At 36.7% G+C, this 24265-nt stretch overlaps 1 protein-coding gene across 3 annotated transcripts in view; it reads left to right on the top strand.

The window, feature by feature from the left end:
* Positions 1–24265, top strand: part of LOC129044580 (ankyrin repeat domain-containing protein 18A-like) — a 73437-nt gene that overhangs the window by 7463 nt on the left and 41709 nt on the right. The window contains exons 4-10 of one of the 3 annotated variants that reach the window (XM_063650444.1): positions 3864–3970; positions 4770–4907; positions 7699–7766; positions 10273–10326; positions 12308–12381; positions 17126–18043; positions 19620–19769. In XM_063650444.1, the coding sequence (XP_063506514.1) occupies positions 3864–3970; positions 4770–4907; positions 7699–7766; positions 10273–10326; positions 12308–12381; positions 17126–18043; positions 19620–19769 (1509 nt within the window). The remainder of the gene's footprint in view (positions 1–3863; positions 3971–4769; positions 4908–7698; positions 7767–10272; positions 10327–12307; positions 12382–17125; positions 18044–19619; positions 19770–24265) is intronic. The other 2 variants (XM_063650446.1, XM_063650445.1) reach the window with 2 other exon arrangements.

Raw genomic sequence — 24265 nt, 5'->3', positions numbered from 1 at the left:
GATGTATCTTTCATGGGCAAGGTTTAAGAGGGAAAAATAGGAAGGGAAAAGGAGAGCAATCAAAAGCATGCAGGTCACTTGGAAATTAGGTAATGAGGGAAAATGCCAAGAAGAGGTTTTGTTTTTTAGTTTGTTGTTTTTCCAGTTTATGTATTGAGACAAAGCGCTCTTCAGCTTTGGGGTAATCATTTTTGGTTTGGTAAAAAGAGTGACTGAAACTTGCCTAAAGATTAATTTTTAGAGGACTCTGAGGAAACCAGATTGGCAGTGAATATACGGTGATGAAGTGAGAAACACTTCAGCAAAGGGTGGAACAAATTAGTAACTGACTTATTACCCATCCTGGCAGAAACAGCCACTTAGATAAGAGTCTAAACTCTCCTTTCAAATCTAGAATATCTTGGTGGGAAGGTGGGAGATAAGCAGCTTATAAATAGCAAAATCAACTGGGATTTTGAGTTTACTTGTCCCTGTTATACCCACACCCAGGAAAATTAACTGGAGTTTTAATACATAACTCTATCTCATACTCTTCTCTCTGGCCGCATCCCAAGCTGATAAAGGATATTGGCCATGTGGGTGAGAGATGAAACTGAATTGATGTCTGCTGCAGTAATTCTCAGCTAGAATTGTGCATTACAATGACCTGGGGAAATTTTGTTAAAAGTCTACAAGTGTAGGCTTTCCCCTGAGGATTTTGATGTAATAGATCTCATAAGTTCTGAACATGTATGGTTAAAAATATTTTCTTGAAGCCATGCACACTGGCATGTTCCTGTAGTCCCAGCTACTCAGGAGGCTGAGGTGGGAGGATTGCTTGAGCCTAAGAGTTTGAGTCCAGCCTGAGGTGGGCAGATCACGAGGTCAGGAGATGGAGACCATCCTGGCTAACACGGTGAAACCCCGTCTCTACTAAAAATACATAGTAAGACTCTTGTCTCTTACCACAACAAGAGCAAAAACAAAACAAAACAAAAAAACCTCAGTGTTCGAATACACTCCTGATTAAGAAGCACAGAATAGATCAGTGCAGGATATAAATTCCCGTATCTCAAAGACATAAGAAATGTCTAAAAAAGTTGGCATTTGATAGGTGCTACTTTCTTCAAAGTTCCCTTTTCCAATAACATTTAACTGACTTATCTGTCTTTCTCTACGTTTGTGACTGGGAAGTGAAAGGAAATATCATTGGCAATAGCTCTCAGCTTACAGAATAACACCTTTTGCTTCCCACCATGAATCATTCACTGCCATTCAGAAAGTCTTTAGCAATTTACTTGTGGGTAAATTTCAATAAGTAGAGGCTGACCCTTTCACAATTGCATGTTCCTTTGTCACCATTCAAGTGATTATGTGTCAACAAATGTTCATTACAAGTGAGATTTTCTCAGATCAGTAGCAAATCTTGAACCTTTTTTTTTCAGTTGCAGTTGTATTAGGGGCTATCTCAGTATGTCTATTAAGTTTACAGAGCTTTGGCATTATCAGGATGTCAGTTTTAAACACTGAAATCCTTGAAGTTAGTGAGAATACAATAGAAATTCTTTTAATAATTTAGTTTCAGCATTCCTAAGAACTAATTGTCTATTTGGTTAACAATCTGGGAAAAGTATATGCACATAGATTGCAAATGAATAAATGTTGGGAAAATTCTTGAGGTGGGTATGAGTGTTAACAGCAATTTTTATTATGTATATATCAGGGCCTGAGTTTTTAAATTAAACGTATGATACTAGACAAAGAAGAAGTTCCACATGCAAATACTTGGTTTATACACAATCATTTAGCAACACATTCATAGCAAATATAAAAATACAAGGGCTATAGTCTAAATGTGGCGTATAGATTTGTTCTTTGCCTCTTTGAATTCAGTCAACATGTAAACTTTAGTGGACTCATGCAGAAATCTGGACCTCAGGCTTAAGAAACAAATCTGGTGTCCCCTGAACCACATCACTGCTTGGTCTGCTACACAGAGGTTGCCCTGTGTAGGAGGCACATTCTCCAGTTTGCTACTGTGCCCACCTGAGTACTTCACTTACTTAGGTAACCTCCTTCATCCTTATAAGTATTTGAGTTTACAACTCCTTTTTTATAGTATATTTTCATAAAGATTTCAAGGTTTTCAAGACGGCATATATTGGTTCATAATATATAGTCTAGAGTTTATATAAATCCCTCAATTATAGAGTTGAATTTTAGAATTCAGAAGTTTTTTAACTCTTTTTTTTATATCTATACCACAAATAGTCATCTGCTCATAAGAATACCTAGAAGCCCTTTTAGGTTATTCCTGCTGAGAAGTGGATAGATTATGAATATTGCAGACATTATATCTTTCTTCTCAGCAATGTCCCTTAAAAATGCAAGTGACGGCCGGGTGTGATGGCTCACGCCTGTAATCCCAGCACTTTGGGAGGCTGAGGCGGGCAGATCACGAGGTCAGGAGATGGAGACCATCCTGGCTAACACGGTGAAATCCTAACTCTACTAAAAATACAAAAAATTAGCCAGGTGTGGTGGCAGGTGCCTGTAGTTCCAGCTACTTGGGAGGCTGAGGCAGGAGAATGGCATGAACTTGGGAGGTGGAGCTTGCAATGAGCGGAGATCATGCCACTGCACTCCAGCCTGGGCGACAGAGTGAGACCCCATTTCAAAAAAAAAAAAAAGAAAGAAAAAAATGCAAGTGACTTATTGGCTCTTATTATGCTAGAAATAAGCCCTATGCATCAGTATTAGAACTTTTTTTGATAAGCCATTGTATTTTTATTTCTGATTTATATTTTGCCTAAAGTAAAAAAAAATGTTAAATAGCAATTTAAATGGAAATCAATACAAATGGATTTAAAAAGTAAAGTTGCATTAGCATCCCAGGATTATCATTATAATTGAGAATAGAATTTCTTACTGAGCTTTGCTTTTTAATATTTATTTTCAAAAAATTTTAACTGGTCTCTCTTACACAGAACATACTGAGCTTTCTAATAGTTAGGATAAAAATCTATCCTCTTGCATTAGGAGATATCCCATGGAGTATTTAATAATAAGCAAAATAAGTGCATTTGAAGCCAATCTCTCTTAATTCAGAGCTCATTTCCTTAGTGGCCCCTTTGGATCAGGAGTGCCTGACATTGGCATCCTGAGACCATTGATAGACGTAAATCAAGCAAGTTTGTGCCACCCAGAGGAAAGCTCCACTTGTATTGGGAAGCTCTGGCAACTGTATCCCTGAAACTCTAGTTCCTAAAATGTTAATGTTTGCCACAAAAAGTATTGTCAAATTGAGATTAGGCAAAGTTCAAGGGATTCCTAGATTGTTGGCCGTGTAATAGAGTTTTGTGATACTTCTCAAATGCAGATGATCACGGAATCTTTTTGTTGGGGTACAGTTCTTCTGGTAAAACAACTATTCTTTGAAATATAGTTTAAGAAACACTGCTCTAGAGATAATAATTTAGATCAATTTATTTTAAAAACTTAAAGCATTCGTTACTATGTCTTAGGTTTTAGTGTTATAGAGAAAAAAGATACAGCCCTTGCCCTCGAGAATCTGTTGGTTTCAGTGGGAAACAACGAAATAATTACAATGTACTGTGCTAAATGCTGAGATAGAAGCAAGGATTTTGGGGACTGGTAAATAAAGTGAGTTTTGGAGATGATCGAAGTTAACGTGGGGAGGCAGAGGAGGGGTGTTTCAAGGCAGTGTGTGGGAAAGCACAGAGGAGTGAAAAGGACGGGATTGCTTTGCATTTACTTTCTCTCTATATTGCATGTTTAAGTTCATAGCATCTTATAGAAGATTTTTAGTTCAGTGGAGAAATACGTAATTTTGTGAATTATAAATTGTTTTTGCTTTCTTACAGGAGGGAAACACTCCACTTTTGTTTGCTATAAATTCCAGGAGACAGCATATGGTGGAATTTTTATTGAAGAACCAGGCAAATATACATGCCGTTGACAATTTCAAAAGGTGCAATAGTTTTTGTTTTTTGTTTTCTTTTTTCCTAAAAATCTGAGTGTTCTAGAGCGGTAACAGTCACTCAAGTCAGATATGTTAATAAGATTAAACTTATAATTATTGGCATATAGTAAAAAATAACACGAATAATCAGTTAGGTAGAAAAGCAGTTATTTGGACTGAGCAACATAAAAAACAGTATATAGTAGGATTCATCTTCTCTTATAGACTGTTATTTGTAATTTGATGTTTTTGGTCCTATAATCTTATATTAGCTAAAGGGGTTTTGTATTTCATGAATTTTATGAAGTGTAGACTTTAACTTTCAGTTTACAACTACTACTATTACCATTATCATTATTATTATTATTATAGTTGTTGCTGTTGTTGTTGCTGTTGTTTTCAGCCTGCAGATAGCTCTTACTTATTTGATCCCTAGCTGACTTTGAATTACAATATATCAGACTAGGAAAGCAATGGGAAAATCTTCACCTAAATCTTTGCCTACTTTAGATAAGTGACCTCAGCACAGTTTCTTGGCCATCAAAGGACTATAAATTAGCAACTGTATTACGTCATATCCCAATGGGACACGAAGCTTGCTTGTTGTCCCTGCCTTTTAGCCTTTGTGGTAATTTACCAAGATGAACACTTGAGCACCCAAGATGCTTATACACATAAGCTAGTACATGTAAATGGTTATTATGGCTATCCTGACAGGCAAGATATGAAATTGGTAAAGTGTATCCAATTTGCTAATTAAATATCTTTATCAGAGTTCCTGAGTGCTGTTATTTCTCTATTATTTTAGAACAGCCCTCATACTTGCAGTATGGCATAACTTGTCAAGTATCGTCAGCCTCCTCCTTCAACAAAATATACCTATCTCTTCTCAAGACATGTCTGGCCAAACTGCCGAGGATTATGCTGTTTGTTGTGATTTGAGAAGGTATGTGCTTATATTGAAAGACCAGTTAATACTAAATTAAGGTTTAAAATAATTATAACTATTGCATCTTGTACATTAGGTGACAGTTCATAGTTTGGTTGAGGTAGTTTGGAATGGCAACAAGTTAGTCCACTTTTTTAGTGAGAAATCACACAGAAAGCTAGATTAGTTAGAAGTAGCAATGAGTGCAAGATTCTTTCCAAACTTTTAAAGACCTTTATCCCTAGGAATCTCAGTGTTGTTCATTTTATTCCAAGTATAACTCTTATATGTGAGATAGAAATAATGTCACATCTTTTGCTTTTTCTTTCTTTCTTCCTTTTTTTTTTTTTTTTGAGACAAGTTCTGACTATGTTGCTCATGTTCCTGAGCTCAAGTGATTCTCCAGCCTCGGCTTCGCAAACTGCTAGCCACCATGCCTGGCCTGACTTTTCTAATTAGTTATTGGGTCTTGAAATGTCCACTTTAGCAGAAAATCTTGTATTATCCCCTGGGGCTACCTCCTATGCCTTCCTCCTTTGAATTTTTCAAAAAGCTAAGGGGTTCCCTAAGCCCAAGGAAGACAATCTTGCTTTACAAGTCAGAAGAAGAGGGGAAAAGGCCATTCTAGTCATTCTGTTGTTTCCATTGATTGACTTGCTGTGTTGCTGCCATTGTAACTGGTCCTGCAGTCTGGTAATGATTGACTTTTGCCACCAGGATGCCCTTACTGATTCAGATCCCTCACTCTTCATGGTGACTCATACACAGAGTCCACAGCTACAGTGTTTTGTTTTGTTTTGTTTTTTCGAGATGGAGTCTTGCTCAGTTGCCCAGGCTGGAGTGCAGTGGTGCAATCTCGGCTCACTGCAAGCTCCCACTCCTGGGTTCATGCTATTCTCCTGCCTCAGCCTCTTGAGTAACTGGGACTACAGGCACCCGCCACCATCCCTGGCTAATTTTTTATGTATTTTTAGTAGAGACGGGGTTTCACCATGTTAGCCAGGATGGTCTTGATCTCCTGACCTTGTGATCCTCCCGCCTCAGCCTCCTAAAGTGCTGTGATTACAGGCGTGAGCCACCACACCCAGCCCACAGCTACAGTGTTTTTTAGTTCATGTACATAGTCTCAGCCATTGTTCCCAGCACCTGCTCTGGCAGCGAGGCCTCCTGGCTCTACCTACACACATAGTGAGTAAATTGACCTTCCCCCAACACTAAAAATCTTATTTGTAGCCCACCTTTTGGCTAGGCTTAGCCTATACTTTCATGGTATGTTATCCTTTGAGACCAGTGTCCATTTTTTCTCTAGCAAATATTAGTTGGGATTGTACTCAACAGTTAGGGATGTTCAAATAATGTTGCAGGAAGAGAACAGAGGTCCCTTTGCCTTTTGTTATCACATCTGTACCTTGAGGCTTTTTTCTGACCTGTGTACATTATCCTTCAATAGAGTAATGGGGACCAACTTGGAGTTGGCCCCTCAAGTAATGTGTTTCCATAATAATGAAAATCTCTTATATTTATATGAGATTATATTATATGTAGATTATATAATCTATATATTATATAATTATTATATAATATTATATATAATTATATTATTTTTATATTTATATTATTTATATTTTTATTTATATTTTGTATTTTATATTAATATTATTATAAATAATATATAATTATTATGTAATTATAGATTATATAATTATTATGTAATTATAGATTATATAATTATTATGTAATTATAGATTATATAATTATTATATAATATAATTGTATAGATTATATAATCTCTTACATTATAATGAAAATCATTATAAAAATATTCATGTAAGGTGATCTGTGAAATGAGAACAGAGCTGAGTAGCACACGAGATTGTTACATGCAAATATGTTGTGAGTACATGACTTGGAAATGAGGAAACATCAACTTGCATCTCTTTCATGGAACTGAAAAACAATACAAGCAGGGCTTTGTCTTGTATGTCAGTTGGAGAGGACCAAAAAGATGCAGCCTCTAACACAGACCTGCTGCCTCTGAGTTTGAGGAGGTAGAGAAGGAATGGTAGTTGTCCCAGCCAGGTTTTGACACCTATTAGTTTTCTGCCCTTGGTGTGATTGATGAGCTCAGTAATAGGGGACAATTAGGGTATATGTTTTAATGAGATAATAATATATTTGTATATAAATTTAGTTACAGGTTATGAACTAGCTAAAATGCTCTGAACTACAAGCCACAATGAATAGAACTAATAACCAAAATTAGCACTTAATAACATTCTCTGAAAACTGTGACATTCAAATATTACAAACTATGGAAAAACACTCCTCAGGTTTTATTTGAGATTCCAAAATGGTTTCAGCAATGCAGTTCAAGAATAAGTTTTTCCATTGCTTTACTCTTTCTCTGAACATTTAAACATGTTTTCTCATTGCATCCTCCTAATGACCTAGTGAAGTCAAGTAGTAAAACCTTTATTTTTTAGAAGAAGCCATGGAGGCTAAGAGAAACAACTGGTCTGAAAACAAAATACCTATTGGTTACAGAGTGAGGACTTACTGTGAATGCAGGACAGTTTCCAGGCTGTTAAGCTAACTAGAATTAATTTACTGAGCTATGCTTTTCTCAGTTTATGAGTACTTCCTGTTTTTCTTGTTTAATTAGAAGCTTAAAATTTTAAAGTGTATTAAACATTAGATTTCTGATATTAGCTCTGATATTGTCTGAAATGCTTTAAGAATTTAATCTGTTTGGTAAATATTTTTCATATCACTATTAAAATACTAATTTTATTACATTTATTATGCATAGCATCCAACAACAAATTTTGGAACATAAAAATAAGATACTTAAAGATCATCTTCGAAACGACAATCAAGGTAAGACTTCTGATAGTAAATTTCTCGTTTCCCTTGGTGATCTTACTGATTTTAAAAAGCAAAATTACAGGCCAGGCATGGTGGCTCACACCTGTAATCCCAGCACTTTGGGAGGCCGAGGTGGGTGGATCACCTGAGGTCAGGATTTTGAGACCAGCCTGGCTAACATGGTGAAACCCCATGTCTACTAAAAATACAAAAATTAGCTGGGCATCCTGGTGGGCACCTGTAGTCCCAGCTACTCGGGAGGCTGAGGCAGGAGAATCACTTGAACCCGGGAATTGGAGGTTGCAGTGAGCTGAGATTGCACCACTGCGCTCCAGCCTGGATGGAAGAGCAAGACTCTATCGCCAAAGAAAACAAAAAAAGTAAGATTACATATTTTTAATCATAAAAGAGCAGTTTAAAATATATATGTTTATATATAAATTAATTTTTTAAATTTAATTTCTTTAGTTTAGAATTCAGAGTTATTTAAGAAGTTGTAGCTAATTCTCAGTCTCAAACAGTATTGTCTGAAAAAATTCATTTACCTACTTATGATCCCTGAAATTCTACATATTTTTGTATTAATATAAGTAAGAAATTAGATTAAGTTAATATGTTGCAATTTCCTCTATAATTACATTGTTACGAATTGGACTTGTTATGCAAATGGTCTTCTATTTAATTTTTATAGTAAATGGTTTACATTTAGTAAATAAATATTAATTCCAGTTGATTCTTGAATATTGTGGGGGTTAGGGACTCTGATCCCTGTGGAGTTGAAAATCTGAGTATAACTTTGACTCCTTCCAAACGTAACTACTAATAACCTACCATTGACTGGAAACTTTACTGATAACATGAACAGTCAGTGAACACGTATTTGTATGTATTGCATTATTATATACTATGCTTTTAGAATAATGTAAGCTAGAGAGATGAAGCTGTTATAAAGAAAATCATAGAAAAGAAAAAATATACTTACTATTCATAAACATAAGCGAATCCTCCCAAAAGTCTTCATCTTTATCATCTTCAGGTTGATTAGGCTGAGGAGAAAGAAAATGGTTGGTTTTGCTGTCTCTGGGTTGCAGAAGCAGAAGAAAAATCTGCATATAAGTGGACCCCTGCAGTTCAAACTCTTGTTGTTGAAGGGTCAACTGCATTACACGGGAATTTGTGTCACTAAGAAAGTAACTGTCTTTAGAACTAGGAATTCAACAATCCCTTTCTGATACCATAAACAAATGGCAATAAGAACCATAAAACTGAGCCAATGTGCACCCATACAAAAAGGAGATTATTTTTGAAGATACCTACTGAATGCAGAAAACAGAAAAGTAATTCCTTTCCAAGAAGCAGAAGTTATGTTACATATTCTTCTACAAACCAGGTCTATTTTTAATTTATTCACCATAAGTTGGAACCTCATGAGATATATTCACTTCTTAGAACAGGCTGTGTTTTTTTATATGCTGGATAATTATCATAATAATAGTAATTTTATTGGAACAAGATAATCTGTTACCAGGCTGGGCGTGGTGGCTCATGTGTAATCCCAGCACATGGGAGACCAAGGAAGGCAGACCACTTGAGGTCAGGAGTTTGAGACCAGCCTGACCAACATGGTGAAACCCTATCTCTACTAAAAGTACAAAAATTAGCCAGGCATGGGGGTGGGCACCTGTATTCCCAACTACTCTGGAGGCTGAGGCAAGAGAATTGCTTGAACCCAGGAGGTGGAGATTGCAGTGAGCCGGAATGCACTACTGCATTCCAGCCTGGGTGACAGAGCAAGATTCCATCTCAAAAAAAAAACATGCTCTGTTACCATTAGGCAAGAGATAATCATAATAAATATTACAATAGCCAAACTCTAGGCTCAAAAAATTATAATAAAATTATAAAAATGATTAACAATAACAAAAATGTAACACCTAATGCATTGTACAATCTGAACTGTATAAAGACACCATTAATTTAGTACATAATTATCAAACCACTTCTATAAGTTAGGTTTGGCAAATTGCAAGAGACAAAGATGGAATTGACATAGTTTTTGTCTTTAAGGTGCTCATAATAGAATATAGATAACTAATTTTTGTGTTTTTTCAACAGAGTTTTTAAGAAAAATATTTTAATTCATTCAAATACTTGTCCACTTAAATAATAACTATCATGTATCTGTTATAGACTAAGCATTTTTCCAATGTTACAAAATACATTTAAAAAATACAGTTAGGAGATTGTTATTACCACTGTTATTTATTTTATTTACTACCTGAAATAGTGCTTACTGTGTGTCCAATGTCATCTGGGAGCTTATAGTTATTATTTATTACGTATGTATAATGCTCAATATGTGCCAGGCACGTTTACGTTTGTGGTGATGAATGCAGTCTTCTAAAATGTGGGTGGGATTTAGGGTAAGCATGCAGAGTGAGTGGAACTTTGCCAGGTAAGGAGGCAGAGGGATGATGCCTGGCAGAAAGAGTATCTAACAAGCTTGCATGTTTGACAGAAGCAGCAGCCACGAAGAATGAAAGTTTTAAAACACAAGGAGCAAGTTCAAAAGGTAGGACACCTGAGTGAACTTTGTAGAGTCTATGAGCAGTTCAAATTTACTAGTGCAAAAAAATATATACGGAGTGCTTGGTAATGAGGTGAAAATAGCTTATAGTTATTATTTATTATGTTTAGTATGTGTCAGTGAAGGCATGCTTAGGAAAGACTTTGTTGTTGTTTTACCCGTGTCTAGAAACAAGTTCAATAAAAGACTTCTAATAGTATAGAAATGAGTAGATCTTATCCTGTAGGCCAGGGGAAACTTCTGAGGTAGAATGCTTTTGGCTGCAAATACTAGACGACCTAAAAGTGGCCACAACCATAAGAACCAGACTTGTTTTGGTTGTCCGGTGATATTATTGGATCCCACTTGTTCTTCTTTCAGCTATGCTGTTGGCAGTGTCTTGTTTATGTCTCCCTTCATGGTTGGCTATTTAGCAACAGCTCCAAACGTCATGTTCTCATAAGACAGTATCTAAAGGCTGGAAGGGCTGCTTTTCTTCACATGTGTCTTTTAAATTGGGAGAAAATTCAGAAGCATGCAGGGGACTTTTTGTAATTTTTTTTTTCCTTCAGGGATGTAGTCTCGCTCTATCACCAGTCTGGATTGCAGTGGCACGATCTCAGATCACTGCAGCCTCCACCTCCCAGATTCAAGCAATTCTCCTGCCTCAGCCTCCCGAGGAGCTGGGACAACAGGCACATGTGACCACGCCCAGTTAATTTTTGTATTTTTAGTAGAGACAGGGTTTCACCATGTTGGCCAGGATGGTCTCAGTCTCTTGACCTCGTGATCTGCCTGCCTCGGCCTCCCAAAGTGCTGGGATTACAGAGATGAGCCACTGTGCTCAGCCCTTTCTGTAATATTTTATTAGCTGGGTCACACCACGTGCTCGTTCCTAAACCAGGCACTGGGAAAGCAAATGTAGTTATGTGATTAGCTTAGAATAATCACTTATGTTTTGAAGCTGAGGAGGGGTATTGGGATAATAAATATCCACATAGATTTGTGATTCTCCAGCAAGAAACAACAAGGAACTGCTCTTGGGTAGGGAGCCAGATGGTGAAGTGACACTAGAAAAATTCAAAAAGTACTAAGGGAGCCCCAAGAAAGGAGACACCTGTGTATGTGGAGAAAGCCAGATTCAGGGAGGACTTCACATAGCATTTTCAGCCTTTTTTCCTTTTTTTTTTTTTTCTGTTTTTGGAAACAAGTTCTTACTCTGTCACCCAGGGTGGAGTGCAATGGCATGATCGAGACTCACTGCAAACTGAAACTCCTGGGCTTAAGAGATCCTCTTTCCTCAACCTCTTGAGTAGCTGGGACTATAGGCACAGACCACTATGCCTGGCAAATTTTCTATAGAGTCAGGGTTTCACTGTGGTCCCTGGGCTGGTCTTCAACTCCTGGCTTCAAGCAGTTATCCCACCTGGGCCTTCCAAAGTGCTGGGATTACAGGTGTGAGCTACTGTGCCCAGCCTACATTCTGAGCCTTAAAACACAAAAATCAATTCGTCAGAATTGTAGAGGAAAATATTTCAGATGTAAAAAACAGTGTATACACTATAAAGGTATAATAGTAACAAAAATTTTGCAAATTATTAGTAAATAATGTGCTTAGCATGTTGTTAAAAAGATACTATTACGAAGTAGAGAATAGTAAAGTGTTACTTTATATGTTTTTACTGTATTTTTAAATTTTGTTTTGTTTCCAGCAGTTTTGTTTTTTTATATTGGGTGGAATAATTTTTGGGTGACCCTGAGACTTTTGCATGGCTTGAACCTGCTGATATCTAGTGTCTCCCCAAGTGGTTTGTTAAAGTTTTAGACAATTAGAAGTGTTTCTTAAAAATGTAAATATTCCAGTAAACATTAAGCTTCATTTAAACTCTCAATTTATAAAAGAAAAGCGTATGTTGTTTTGTATCAATTTTTATAAAGATTATAGTCTTTAAGTCATTCATTTTAACTAAACATATGGATTTGTCAGCAGAACATGACTTAAAAGTGGCTTCAGAGGAAAAGCAAGAAATGCTTGAAAGAAGTGAAAATAAACAGCCACAGGTATATAACAATTTAAATTTCTGGTTTGATATTGGTTTGTTTCTTTGTTTTTCTTTAATAACATAGCATAGTCCAAATGAAGTGACCTTTTAGACTATCCTTTTAGAATCCAACAGAGCATAATTTCATATTGAATTTTAAAATATTTTAGCCTGTTATAAAATTTAAAATATTCTTATAGTCTGTAGTAACTCACAGCTATCTGTACCCTTGGAATTGAGGCCAGAAATTTCCAGAACTCTCTTTGCTCTTTTATTTTTATAATCTTCTTCATGATAAAGAAGGTAACATCAAAAATTGAGCTGTATTACTAAGCAAGAGAAGTTATGAACAATTGAACAGTGATGGCCACTGAGTTCACCTCACGTTAAAGGAGTCATCATTCCCGGTGGTTCAAACTGCAATTTTATGTTGCCAGTCATCAGTGCTGAGGTTAAAGACTTCTTCTGTTTTTTGGTTTTTGGTTGCCTTCAGTGTCTATGTTCAGGGAGAAGATGGGGTCATAAAAGCAATCCAACTGCCTATTGAGAGAATTATGCTTTCCAGAATGGGACTTTGGTGTCAGGGTGCAAACAATAAGTTTCGTGTTTTAACATAAGTAGAAGATGCTATTAAAATTTTTAAACTGCTGTCACTAGTGGAGCTTAGAGTATATTAGACCTGGATATAAGCAGATAACCTATCTAGATAACACTATCATATTACAGTATAACACTTGAAGTAGAATCTAAAAATTTTCTTCTCTTTCTGATTGGTATTCCTTTTGGCTTATAATAATTTAGCATTTGCCTACTCTTTAATTAATCTTAGAAATATGAATTCACTGTAGGGGTTCACTATTTAGGGTATGCTGAGGTAAAAATCTTTTCAAGAGAGAAAGCCTTTAGATACTACATATCATCTGTGAACCTATTTCTGTCATATTTAATTGATAATGAATTAAGTTTACTCCAAACAAACAGTGAGAGTTAAGCTTCGTGGTTCATGTTTTTCTCCTATATTAAGCCAAGGGAAATTATTTTTACTTCTTAGTTATAATCCAGTAACTTAGGAGTAGTAAAACATAGATTATGTTTCACAGTTCAATTTTAATTATTTTCTGTTTTTTCTTTGTTCATACTTAATTTAGAATAAAGTTAATTTTAAAACATGCACCCTGTCAGAAAAGACATCTGAGAAACAATTTAGAATAAAGTTAATTTTAAAACATGCACCCTGTCAGAAAAGGCATCGGAGAAACAAAAGAAGCAAATTAATTTTCACTTTTGCACCTGCAAAAAAGTGTCTCAAGAACCAGAACTGAGTAAGAATTGTAATAAAGAGGATATATCTGTATATTCAGGACTTCCTTTAAAATTCATTACAATTCTGGGCGTAGTGGCTCACACCTGTAATCCCAGCACTTTGGGAGGCCGGGGCAGGTGGATCACCTGAGGTCAGGAGTTCGAGACCAGCCTGACCAACATGGAGAAACCCCGTCTCTACTAGAAATACAAAATTAGCCGGGTGTGGTGGTGCATGCCTGTAATCCCAGCTCCTCGGGAGGCTGAGGCAGGAGAATTGCTTGAACCTGGGAGGCAGAGGTTGTGTTGAGCCAAGATCATACCATTGCACTCCAGCCTGGGCAACAAGAGTGAAAGTCTATCTCAAAAAAAAAAAAAAAAATTCATTACAAAAAAGTTCAACTGAAGATTGGTGAAAGTTTTGAAAAATCCAGAATTACTGTTTGTCCTGAGGAAGAGCTCTTACATTGTAACTCTAAAGAGGGACAAACTTAAAGGGAGTGCCCCGTAATCTGATGAATCATATCCCTGATGGTGAGGAAGCAGATGCACCTGGAGGAGTATCTAACTCTGTAGTATTCCAGGCATTGTCTGAACAGAAGGAGCCCATCTCATTCAGGTCTTGTCATTGTATTCATACTCTGGGTCCCTCCAACACACTTGCCAGTCATCTTCTAAGCTTTATTCAAATGAAAATAGATCAGACTGTAAAAATTATAACAAAGCAGACATGTAGCCTGTTTCTCACAGAGATGAAGAAGAAAGAGAATTGTTGTAATGATACAGAAATTGAAAAATTAAGGAACCCAGTAGTTATGGCTGAAATGAAAAAAGACTAAGAGTTTGATATGCAGATACAAGAAAATATAACCCAAAATACCACAGATTGGAAATTAGTCATTAGACATTGGCCTCAGTCTGGAGATCTAAAAAGTCTTTTTGATTTGTGGTTTGCTCACTCCAAAGAATGGAAGCATGTGATACGAATAGAAAGCTACAGTATTTCTGCTGTTACAGACACTTACAAAAACCGAAAACCAATACAGCACTTGTTCCACAAGCCACATGGAACTTAGAAGCTCTTCTAAAGCTTAGGTGTTTAGCAAGTGTGTTTCAGGGACCCACATGTGACAGTCCCACTGCTAATATCTATAAAAGCATGAAACCTGAATTAGAAAATGTGAGTTATTCTCCACCACATAGTGACAGAACATCAAAAGCATATCTAGAAGAAGACTTACAGCAAGATATGCAAAGGCTTAAGAATGAGATAGGCTTGTTACAAGTAGAGTTCCTGGCTTTGAAGAAAAAAAGTTCAACTATAAAAGAGGTTCCCTTGCTGTTTCTCTTATTATGAGTTATCTGATTCGTTCTGGTTTTCTACTCAAGAAAATCTCATGTGTCTAGTTACAGTGGGGTTATCTAAATGTGTAATTATGTGTCAAAGTAGATTAGTGCTGCTATCTAAATGACAGTTCTGGAAAACATTCTCATAATCTTTGTTCATTCATCAACCTAAGCCTCACTGTGAGTTTTCCAAGTGACATATGGGCTTGGAAAGTTATTTAGCCGTATACCATGTGACCTTCTGAACCAGGTAAGCATAAGGGAAATTGCTAAAGAGATACTGTCTACATTCTCTTTTCTATATTCATTTAAAGATGAATTACATTTATTTAAATGACAAAATGGTAATCCAATGGGAGGAAAGCAATGACTGAGAAGAGACATGAAAATGTATCTGACCTTGAGAGTTGCGACAAATATTCCCGGCCGAACAAGTCTGTTTAGTGTGCTTTCATGCACGCAAGTTTATCTGTTTCACTCAAACTGTGCACACTTCTAATTCCATCGTGGCCACTTTACATATTTTTGGAAACAAATACACATACTTTCACATATTTAAGAAAATCACCACTCTCCAATGTTTCTGTTGAATCAGACTTTTACATGATGTTGTTTAATAAAATACGGTAGGTTTTGACATGTAGGATTTTATCATGTAAGTAGCGTAACTCCTCAGCCAAAAATTTAGCATTTGACTCTATGGTAGAAGGCTGAGTTCTGTACATTGTGTTCCAAAGATAGACAAATATCTAGAGATTTTCTTCTTTCAAAGTAAAAGCAGATGAGGCCTCCGACCACCCTCTGAGCCATTAAATTGTTTTGCCAAAGTCACACTTTTAATTTATTTGATGAATTTGATGTATTTATCTGGTAATGTATGTAATTCAGCGATATGGAATTGTTCTTCCCTTTCGGTGCCATGAAATGCTAGGGAATGCCACCTTAGGAGCTTTGGGTGAGTTACTTAATATTTCTTGGTTTTACTTCCATTATCAAGTAGATAATGGGGCTAGAGTGGACAACTGTACTGTATATCTTCCAGATATAAACTTTTGTGGTAATTGAATGTAAATTTGAGGAACATCTCATTTTCCAGGATTCCACACTAGCAACTCAGCAGTTTCACTCAGCTCCTTGTGTTGTGGCAAACTTTGGTTCCTCTATTTCAGTGAGCACCTTCCCTTTTTTGATATCCCAGGAACCAAATGAAAAAATAAGGAGAAAAGGCAGTGGGGAATAGAATATCTTAGCACAGAAAAGGGAAAGCTTCTTTTCTGTTTCTGAAGCCCCACAAGGTCACATCCTATCAATCTGGCTATTTCATGGAGAATCCAGGTGACAAAGGCAGAAGACACATTTTATGCCTGTGTCTTTTTGTTTCTCTGTTTTTGTGTTGATAGATTTACACCACATAAGTAACTGTGATCTGATGGAGAACTAGAAGTAGAGTCAGAAGCCCTGAGGAAAATCCTGCAGCTTGCTTATATTTTTAACCTGTCTTTATTAAGGATTGTGATAACTAAATAAGTTCATCAATGTATGTATGTAGAAGTGCTTAGTACAACGTCTAGATTTATGATTTAGTAAATGTAATTCTTACAACTGACTAAAAAATGTTGAATCAAATCACAATAGAATATGATCAGGGAAACAGAACTTTTAAAACTTTGAGAGATTTTATCTGTCCGAATAGATGTGGAGGTAAAGCTCTTACTATAGGGTGGTGTCTGGGTTAGATATCAGAGTATGAATGCAATTTCCTTTTTCCAAGATTTTAATTTAGTCAAATTTTTTAAGAACTTTATGCTTTGAGTTTGCTGTAATTCAGAGAAAGGCTTTTCCAATTCTGATATCTTAAAAATTCTCTAGAGTGTGTGTGTGTGTGTGTGTGTGTGTGTATTTTATGGATTCATTGACTTCAAATAAATTTTTGAACTTTTTGAAATGTATGTTCTCTAAGGTTCAAGGTTTTGCTTCAATTTTTTCTCCAGTTGGATATCCACTTACAGCAACTTTTAATTGCATGAATGTTCAGGTTGTTCTTTCACTTCAGAAATAACCATCATATGTTATTTTATTGAGTGCTAACTATCAATTTGTTTTGTTTTATTTAGGATTCTCAAAGTTATGGAAAAAAGGATGCAATGTATGGAAATTACATGTTGAAGAGAGACATTGCCATGCTCAAACAGGAATTATACGCAATAAAAAATGACAGTCTCAGAAAGGAAGAGAAATATATTCAGGAAATTAAAAGTATTACAGAAATAAATGCTAACTTTGAAAAGAGTACAAGACTCAATGAAGAAATGATAACAAAAAAAATGGCCCAGTATTCGCAACAGCTTAATGATCTGAAAGCTGAGAATGCAAGGCTGAATTCAAAATTGGAGAAGGAAAAACACAAGAAAGAAAGACTAGAAGCTGAAGTTGAATCCCTCCAGTCTAGCCTGGCCACTGCTATTAATAATTACAATGAAATTTTGGAAAGAAAAAACCTAGAACTAGTTTTATGGAAAGCAGATGATGTTTCTAGACATGAAAAAATGGGTTCTAATATTTCTCAACTAACAGATAAGAATGAGTTTCTTACTGAACAGCTCCATAAAGCTCGGGTGAAGTTCAATACCTTAAAAGGTAAGCTCCGTGAGACAAGAGATGGTCTCAGGGAAAAGACATTGGCTTTAGAAAGTGTACAGGTGGACCTAAAGCAAGCGCAGCATCAAATAAAGGAAATGAAGCAGATGCATCCAAATGAGGAAGCTAAAGAGAGTCAATCCATTGGAAAGCAGAACTCTTTAGAGGAGAGAATAAGTCAACAAGAACTTGAAAATCCCTTGCTTGAACGACAACTAGAGGCTGCTCATAAGGAAGGCAATAACAAAGAGATAGTCACTAATATCCAAGGAGACTGTCTTGAGAATGGAAAGGAAGCTCTTCTTCCAGAAGAAAAAAATAAGGAATTAATGAATGAATATAATTACTTAAAAGAAAAACTGTTTCAGTATGAAAAAGAAGAAGCTGAAGGAAAAGTAAGTATGAAGAAACCTATAACCTTCTGGAAAGAAAATTTAGACATTTCATTCTGGCTATATGTTGAACCTAGTTCAATATAAAAATAAATAGATGAAAATGTGTTTACCATTCTGTATAATTCCATTTACGTGAATCATCCAGGAAATACATGTATAGGGATGGAAAGAAGATGAATGTTTGTGTAGGCCTGGCGCTAGAAGTGGGTCGTGACTGCTAATGGGCATTAGGGATTGTCCTGGAGTGATGAAAATGTTCTAAAGTTGGATTGTAGAGATGGTTGCACAACACAGGAAATTTACTAAAAATCTTTGAACTGTTTGTTGAAACATAAATTCTATAAATCATATTTCAACAAAGCTGTTTTAATAAAAATCATATTTCAACAAAGCTGTTTTAGTAAACCAAAGAAGTGTTTACTGTATCAGCTTGGAAACATACTTTGTTTCCAGGAGGTAAAAGGTAGAGCTGACAGATGCTTTCCTTTGAGTAAAGACGTTATGTCACCTATGAAATTTTAGTAGATGCAGAGCAGTGTTGATAAGGTATGTAGTCTTATACTACTGAAATAATAAATGTAACGTCTTTATGTTGCCGCATTTTAAGACCATAATGAAGTGGGTAAGTGGAAATGCTTGTACCTGAAATGTGTATTTTGAAATTAAGATTGAATTAAGTGAGCCGCTTTGACACTTAATTCTAGATTTTCCAGATGAACTGAAGTGTGTTGCTGTGTCTTGTGATGCTTTTCCTTCAGTGGCTTTCTCTTTTATGTATTTTAGTTGGTATAACTTTGTTTTGATTCATACCAATGTGACTTAAGTCTGAAAATATGTCAGTCTCACATTATGTATTTTTCTGACCACTTAGTATTTTAAAGACTTCTACTTGTTATAAAATCACAATTTGGAATAAATGTGGTAAATTTTAGCAAAAAATATTTGATGTAGTGTTCCCACTGGTAGGTATTTATAATTTACTGTGAATATTTTTATGAATAATTAGCTCATAATTTACATTTTAAGTCTCAATGACTACTATTTGGATAGAATTCTTTCCAGTACAAAGATACTTGTAGCTGTCTGTGATTTATGAGTTTGACACTGACTCCCCATTTTCACCCTAATGAGGGGTGGCAGAGTTCACGGAGAGTGGGATTGAAGTGAGTACAGGACAGAGTTGTAGGTGCTGAGGTCGGGGAGAGAGGTAGAGGCCTTGTTACCTAGGGCCTTGAAGGCCGTTGGAATTTTACTTTTATTCTGAGATAGGAATCTGTTGGAAGGATTTCAACAGGCGACTGAATATGTGAGGAACTCAGGTTGAGTTGAGGGTCTAAGCTGAATGAATAGCGGGCTGAATCCATCTGTCACGTAGGAGAATACCGATTTGGCAGGAAGATAGCACCTTCTGTGTCCCTCACTGAATTCAGTAATAAAGAAGAAAGTGTACATATGAGGAAAAGAAAGTGAATCTGTGTGTGTGCTAATAATTTTCAAAGGATGTATGCTAGAGTTAAATATTATTAACAATTTAATAAGTCACTTTATAAAATTGGTAACAAAAACTTTTTGTCAGGTGATTGTGAGACAACTTCAAGAAGAACTGGCCAATCACCTTAAAAAATTTTCTATGGCAGAGTCTCCACTGGAAGGTACATCACATTGTCATATTAATTTGGATGAGACATGGGCTTCAAAGAAGAAATTATTTCAAGTAGAATGTCAAGTATGTATGGAATTTAACATGTAGACAGTTAATCTGTAGCTGGTTGAATAATATAAAGTGTTTTAGGATACTAATTTCAGTGGACAGCTTGATTTTGTATTTTCATTATAATTGATCATTACCATTTTATTATCTTTATAATGTACGTACTTCTTCAACTCTGGCTCTTGTTCTGCCATTTTGAAAAATAGTTGCATATGTTTTCTCTTATAATATCTACTCTTTGGAAACTTGAGAATGATACATCATTCCTCACACAAAGTTGACTTTTTTCCTGTTAAACAGTATTTTTAGATAATTTCCTTATTGCCTTGGCGAGGCAAACCAGATTAAGTCAAAAGAGAATGTTTAATGGAATATTCCAGAAAGTTGTCTTATTTCTTCACTTTTGTGAATGGACACAGAAGCTGTGCCTATACATTTCATGGATTCTAGGTTAACTTGTACCGAAAGGCCGTCATACTGTTCTTTGAACTGCACACATTTTAGGTTAATTTACAAACTACTTGAAAAGTTAGGCATTGCCTTCATCTTCCTTTCATTTAAAATATACTGTAATGGCATAGAAATATTCAGATCTGATAGTGTATGTACATCCAACATAGAGAGCTTAGAAAATTGTCTTCATCCTACCATGGGATTTTAAAAACAGTTTCACTGAGAGAGAATTCACATGTCAGACAGTTCAACCATTTAAAATGTACGACTTAGTGTCTGTTAGTACATTCACAGCGTTGTGTTGTCATCAGCACATTCAATGCTAGAACATTTTCACCACTCTGAAAAGCAACCCTACATCTCTTAGCCATGACTGCAACCCCACTCGATGTCTCTCCACCTACCCCAGTTGTAGGCAACCACCATCCACTTTTGTCTCCATAGATTTGCATGGTCTGCATATTTTATATACATCGAATCATACAATATGAAGTCCTTTCTGACTGACTCTTTCACTTAGCAGAATGTTTTCAGAATTTTATCCATGTTGTAGCACATATCAGTAGTTTATTCCTTCTTATTGTCAAATAATAGTCTATTTCATGGCTACACCAGTTTTCCATTCATTCATCAGATGATGGACCTTTAGGTTGTTTCCACTTTTTGGCTATTATGAAAACAGCTGTTGCAAACATTCATTTACGGGTTATCCTATGGACATATGTTTTTATTTCCCTGCCATTGGACTCTATCCTCAGAGTTAACTGGGCAGATGTCAGCACCAGTTTTACCCATGCTGTCCTTCCTGCCTTCTCAGTTCCTGCTCATCTAGCCTCATTCATTCAGACCTGGCAGGCAATTTCCTCTTCATGAAGCTTTCTCTGACTGTTCTGACTCTCACTGACCTTACGTCTCAGCACTTGTTGCCCAGTCTGCAGAACAACTTAGCCCTTAATTTGACATGGCTTTTAATTTTTGATGGAAGATAATTTTGTCTTAACATATATTTGCTTAAAGGAAAAATAATATGTGACATGAATGTCACCTGTCCTTGTATAAATTGAAAATATTTTAGCTTGGCAGCTTTCAGCATAGAACAAAATATACCATACCAATTATTTCTTCTTTGAGACATTAACGCAGTAAATCTTTTATTCTAAGTGTATTTTTAGCAATTAAATATGAAATTAAAACCAATTAGTCTAATAGAGGAGAATTGTTCAATCAAATGCTCATGTTTTTCTCAGTATGAAAAAAGAATCTAAATTTGCCTTCCTTCACTCTGCAGCCAAAACTGTATTTCTGGATGGTTGCCAGTTTGTCAGCTGAACAGTTCTGGCTGCAGCTTGTCTGATGAAGGAAAGCACAACTCCTTAATCCTAGCGCTCAGCAGAGTACTCGTGAAGCCAGTGCCACAGCAACAGCTGCTGGTGGGAATTGATTCACAAGACTTGATTTAGCAGTAGATTCCAGGGTTTTCAGCTCCGTGGCTCAGCCTGTCTCTGCTGGTCATGTCGGTTATGTACTACTCAGTCCAGGAGGTGCTGTTTACATTGTAGTACATACGTGACTGTTGCCCACTGAGTCAGACAGAGAGAAGAGTAAGCTATATATTATACACTCCCCATTTGCTGCCACTTTCAGTGGTGTGAAGATTGATTCAGTGCATCTATAGGAGACCACTTCCATTGAAATGCCACCCACCTAACACATACAGTGGTCAAGAGATAAAAAACAGTAAAAATTATCATGCTAGTAGCAAATATTGTCTGTAGCTCACTATGTACATGTACTCTTCTAAGTGCTTCTAAGCAAATCTTATCTGTAGCTCACCATGCACCACGTACTCTTCTAAGTGCTTCATGTCAGTCCCTGGTTTAATCTTCCCAACATCCCAGTGAAATAGATGGTATTATTCTCTCCATTTCATAGATAAAGAACCAGAGACACAGAAAATTAATTTGCTCAAGGTCACACAGCTAGTATCTGGTAGATCTGGGATGCAGACCCAGCCCTTCTGGCTTCTGTGTAGAACTGCCTCTCAAACCATTCCATGGAACACCTGGTTGGTGAGGTGGCTCATGCCAGTAATTCTAGCACTTGGGGAAGCTGAGGCAAGAACAGTGCTTGAGCCCAGGAATTTGAGAGCAGCCAGAACAATATAAGTGAGATCCTGACTCTACGAAAAAAAAAAAAATGAAACAGCTGAGGCATGGTGGTGCATGCGTGTAATCCCAGCTACATTGGAGGCTGTGGTAGGAGGGTCGCTTTAGCTCGGAATATCAAGGCTGCAGTGAACGGTGGTCAAGCCACTGCACTCCAGCCTGGGTAACAGAGCGAGACTCTGTCTCATAAATAAAACGTTTTGTATAGATTCCCATAGAATTGAGTTAGACATCAGGCATAGAATTATTAGCCACTTTGATGTCTGCCTTGGGAGTAAAACATATAATAAGGGGCAGCTTTAAACCATCTCAATCAATAGCCTCTAACTTCTCCAGAAGGTTCTTGTTTCATGAATTCCTAAGCAGGAGACTACCTGGATTAAGACATTTGGTGGACACCATTCTGAGATGAAGAATCTCAATTAGGAAGAAGGGAGATCTCTACTTGACTGGAGCTTCCCAATGACATAGTTGAGTGTCCCCCAAAAGAAACTTTAGAATAAGATGTTCATCATGCCATATCTCTATGGAAAAGGAAATTCTTTAAAAGAAAACAAAGGCAAACAATTGATAATCTGTTTCTCATGGGAAAGTTTTCATTATAAAAGAAAAAAGGGCTGGGCGCCATGGTTCACATCTGTAATCCCAACACTTCGGGAGGCTGAGGTGGGTGGATTACCTGAGGTCAGAAGTGCAAGAGCCTGGCCAACATGGCAAAACACTGTCTCTACTAAAAATACAAAAATTAGCTGGTGGTGTGCAACTGTAGCCCCAGCTACTTGGGAGACTGAGGCAGGAGAATCACTTGAACCCAGGAGGTGGAAGTTGCAGTGAGCTGACGTGGCACCACTGCACTCTAGCCTGGATGACAGAGTGTGACTCCATCTAAAAAAAAAAAAAAAAAGAAAAAGAAAAAATGGACAAAATATACTGGTCCAAAAAAGAAGAAAGAGAGAGAGAGAGAGGAGAGAGAGAGAAAGAGAAAGAAAGAAAGAAAAAAAGAAAGGATAAAAAGAAAAAGAGAAAGAAAGAAAGAAAAAGAAAGGACAAATTATACTGGTGAATATCCTAAGGGTGAGACAGCCCCCCTTCAAGATTAGAAAATAACACTGTACTCAAAGTAACATCCATAAGAATCAACATAAAATAGACAAGACTCACTATCTACAAAAGTAATCTGCACCAGGTAGCAATGTATAAGTGTGTGGTTGAGAATATTGTCTATAATATGTGTACTAGAGGGAAGAGGCCTCAGTAAAAAGGTCAGAGCTGGAAATTTATATTAGGGAATCCGGGTTAACGTTTTGAGATTTTAGGAGTTCTGAGAGAATTTAAAAAGAGGAGTAGCAGCTGGGCATGGTGGCTCACACCTGTAATTCCAGCAGTTTGGGAGGCCGAAGAGGGCAGATCATGTGGTAAGGAGTTCAATACCAGCGTGGCCAACATCGTGAAACACCATCTCTACCAAAAATACAAACAATTAGCTGGGCGAGGTGGTGGGCACCTGTAATCCCAGCTATTTGGGAGGCTGAGACAGGATAATTGCTTGAACCCAGAAGGCGGAGGTTGCAGTGAGTGGAGATCACACTGTTGCAGAATCAGGAGGACCAGAGAGAGACCTTGGAGTGTATACAGGAAGATATCCTTATCAAGTGTACTCAGACCCAGCTGACTCAACATCTGACAAACTGGGCCCAGAACAAAGACACACACTTCAAAAATGGGGTGGGCTAGCTTGAAGCAGGCTTACAGTTACAGTGGTGTGAAAGCACGGATACAGAGGCAGAACAATTAATTAAATTGTGACAGATTCATAACTTAGGATTACACATGACCTTTGCCAAGCAACCCAGATGTCTGTTATCTAGGTTTTGCTCTAAAGAGCCTTGCACT

This window comes from Pongo pygmaeus, chromosome 13 (assembly GCF_028885625.2).
Source record: "Pongo pygmaeus isolate AG05252 chromosome 13, NHGRI_mPonPyg2-v2.0_pri, whole genome shotgun sequence".
Classification (NCBI taxonomy): Eukaryota; Metazoa; Chordata; class Mammalia; order Primates; family Hominidae; genus Pongo; species Pongo pygmaeus.
The sequence above is the reverse complement of the archived record's forward strand: the minus strand, read 5'-3'. Positions and strand labels throughout refer to the sequence as shown.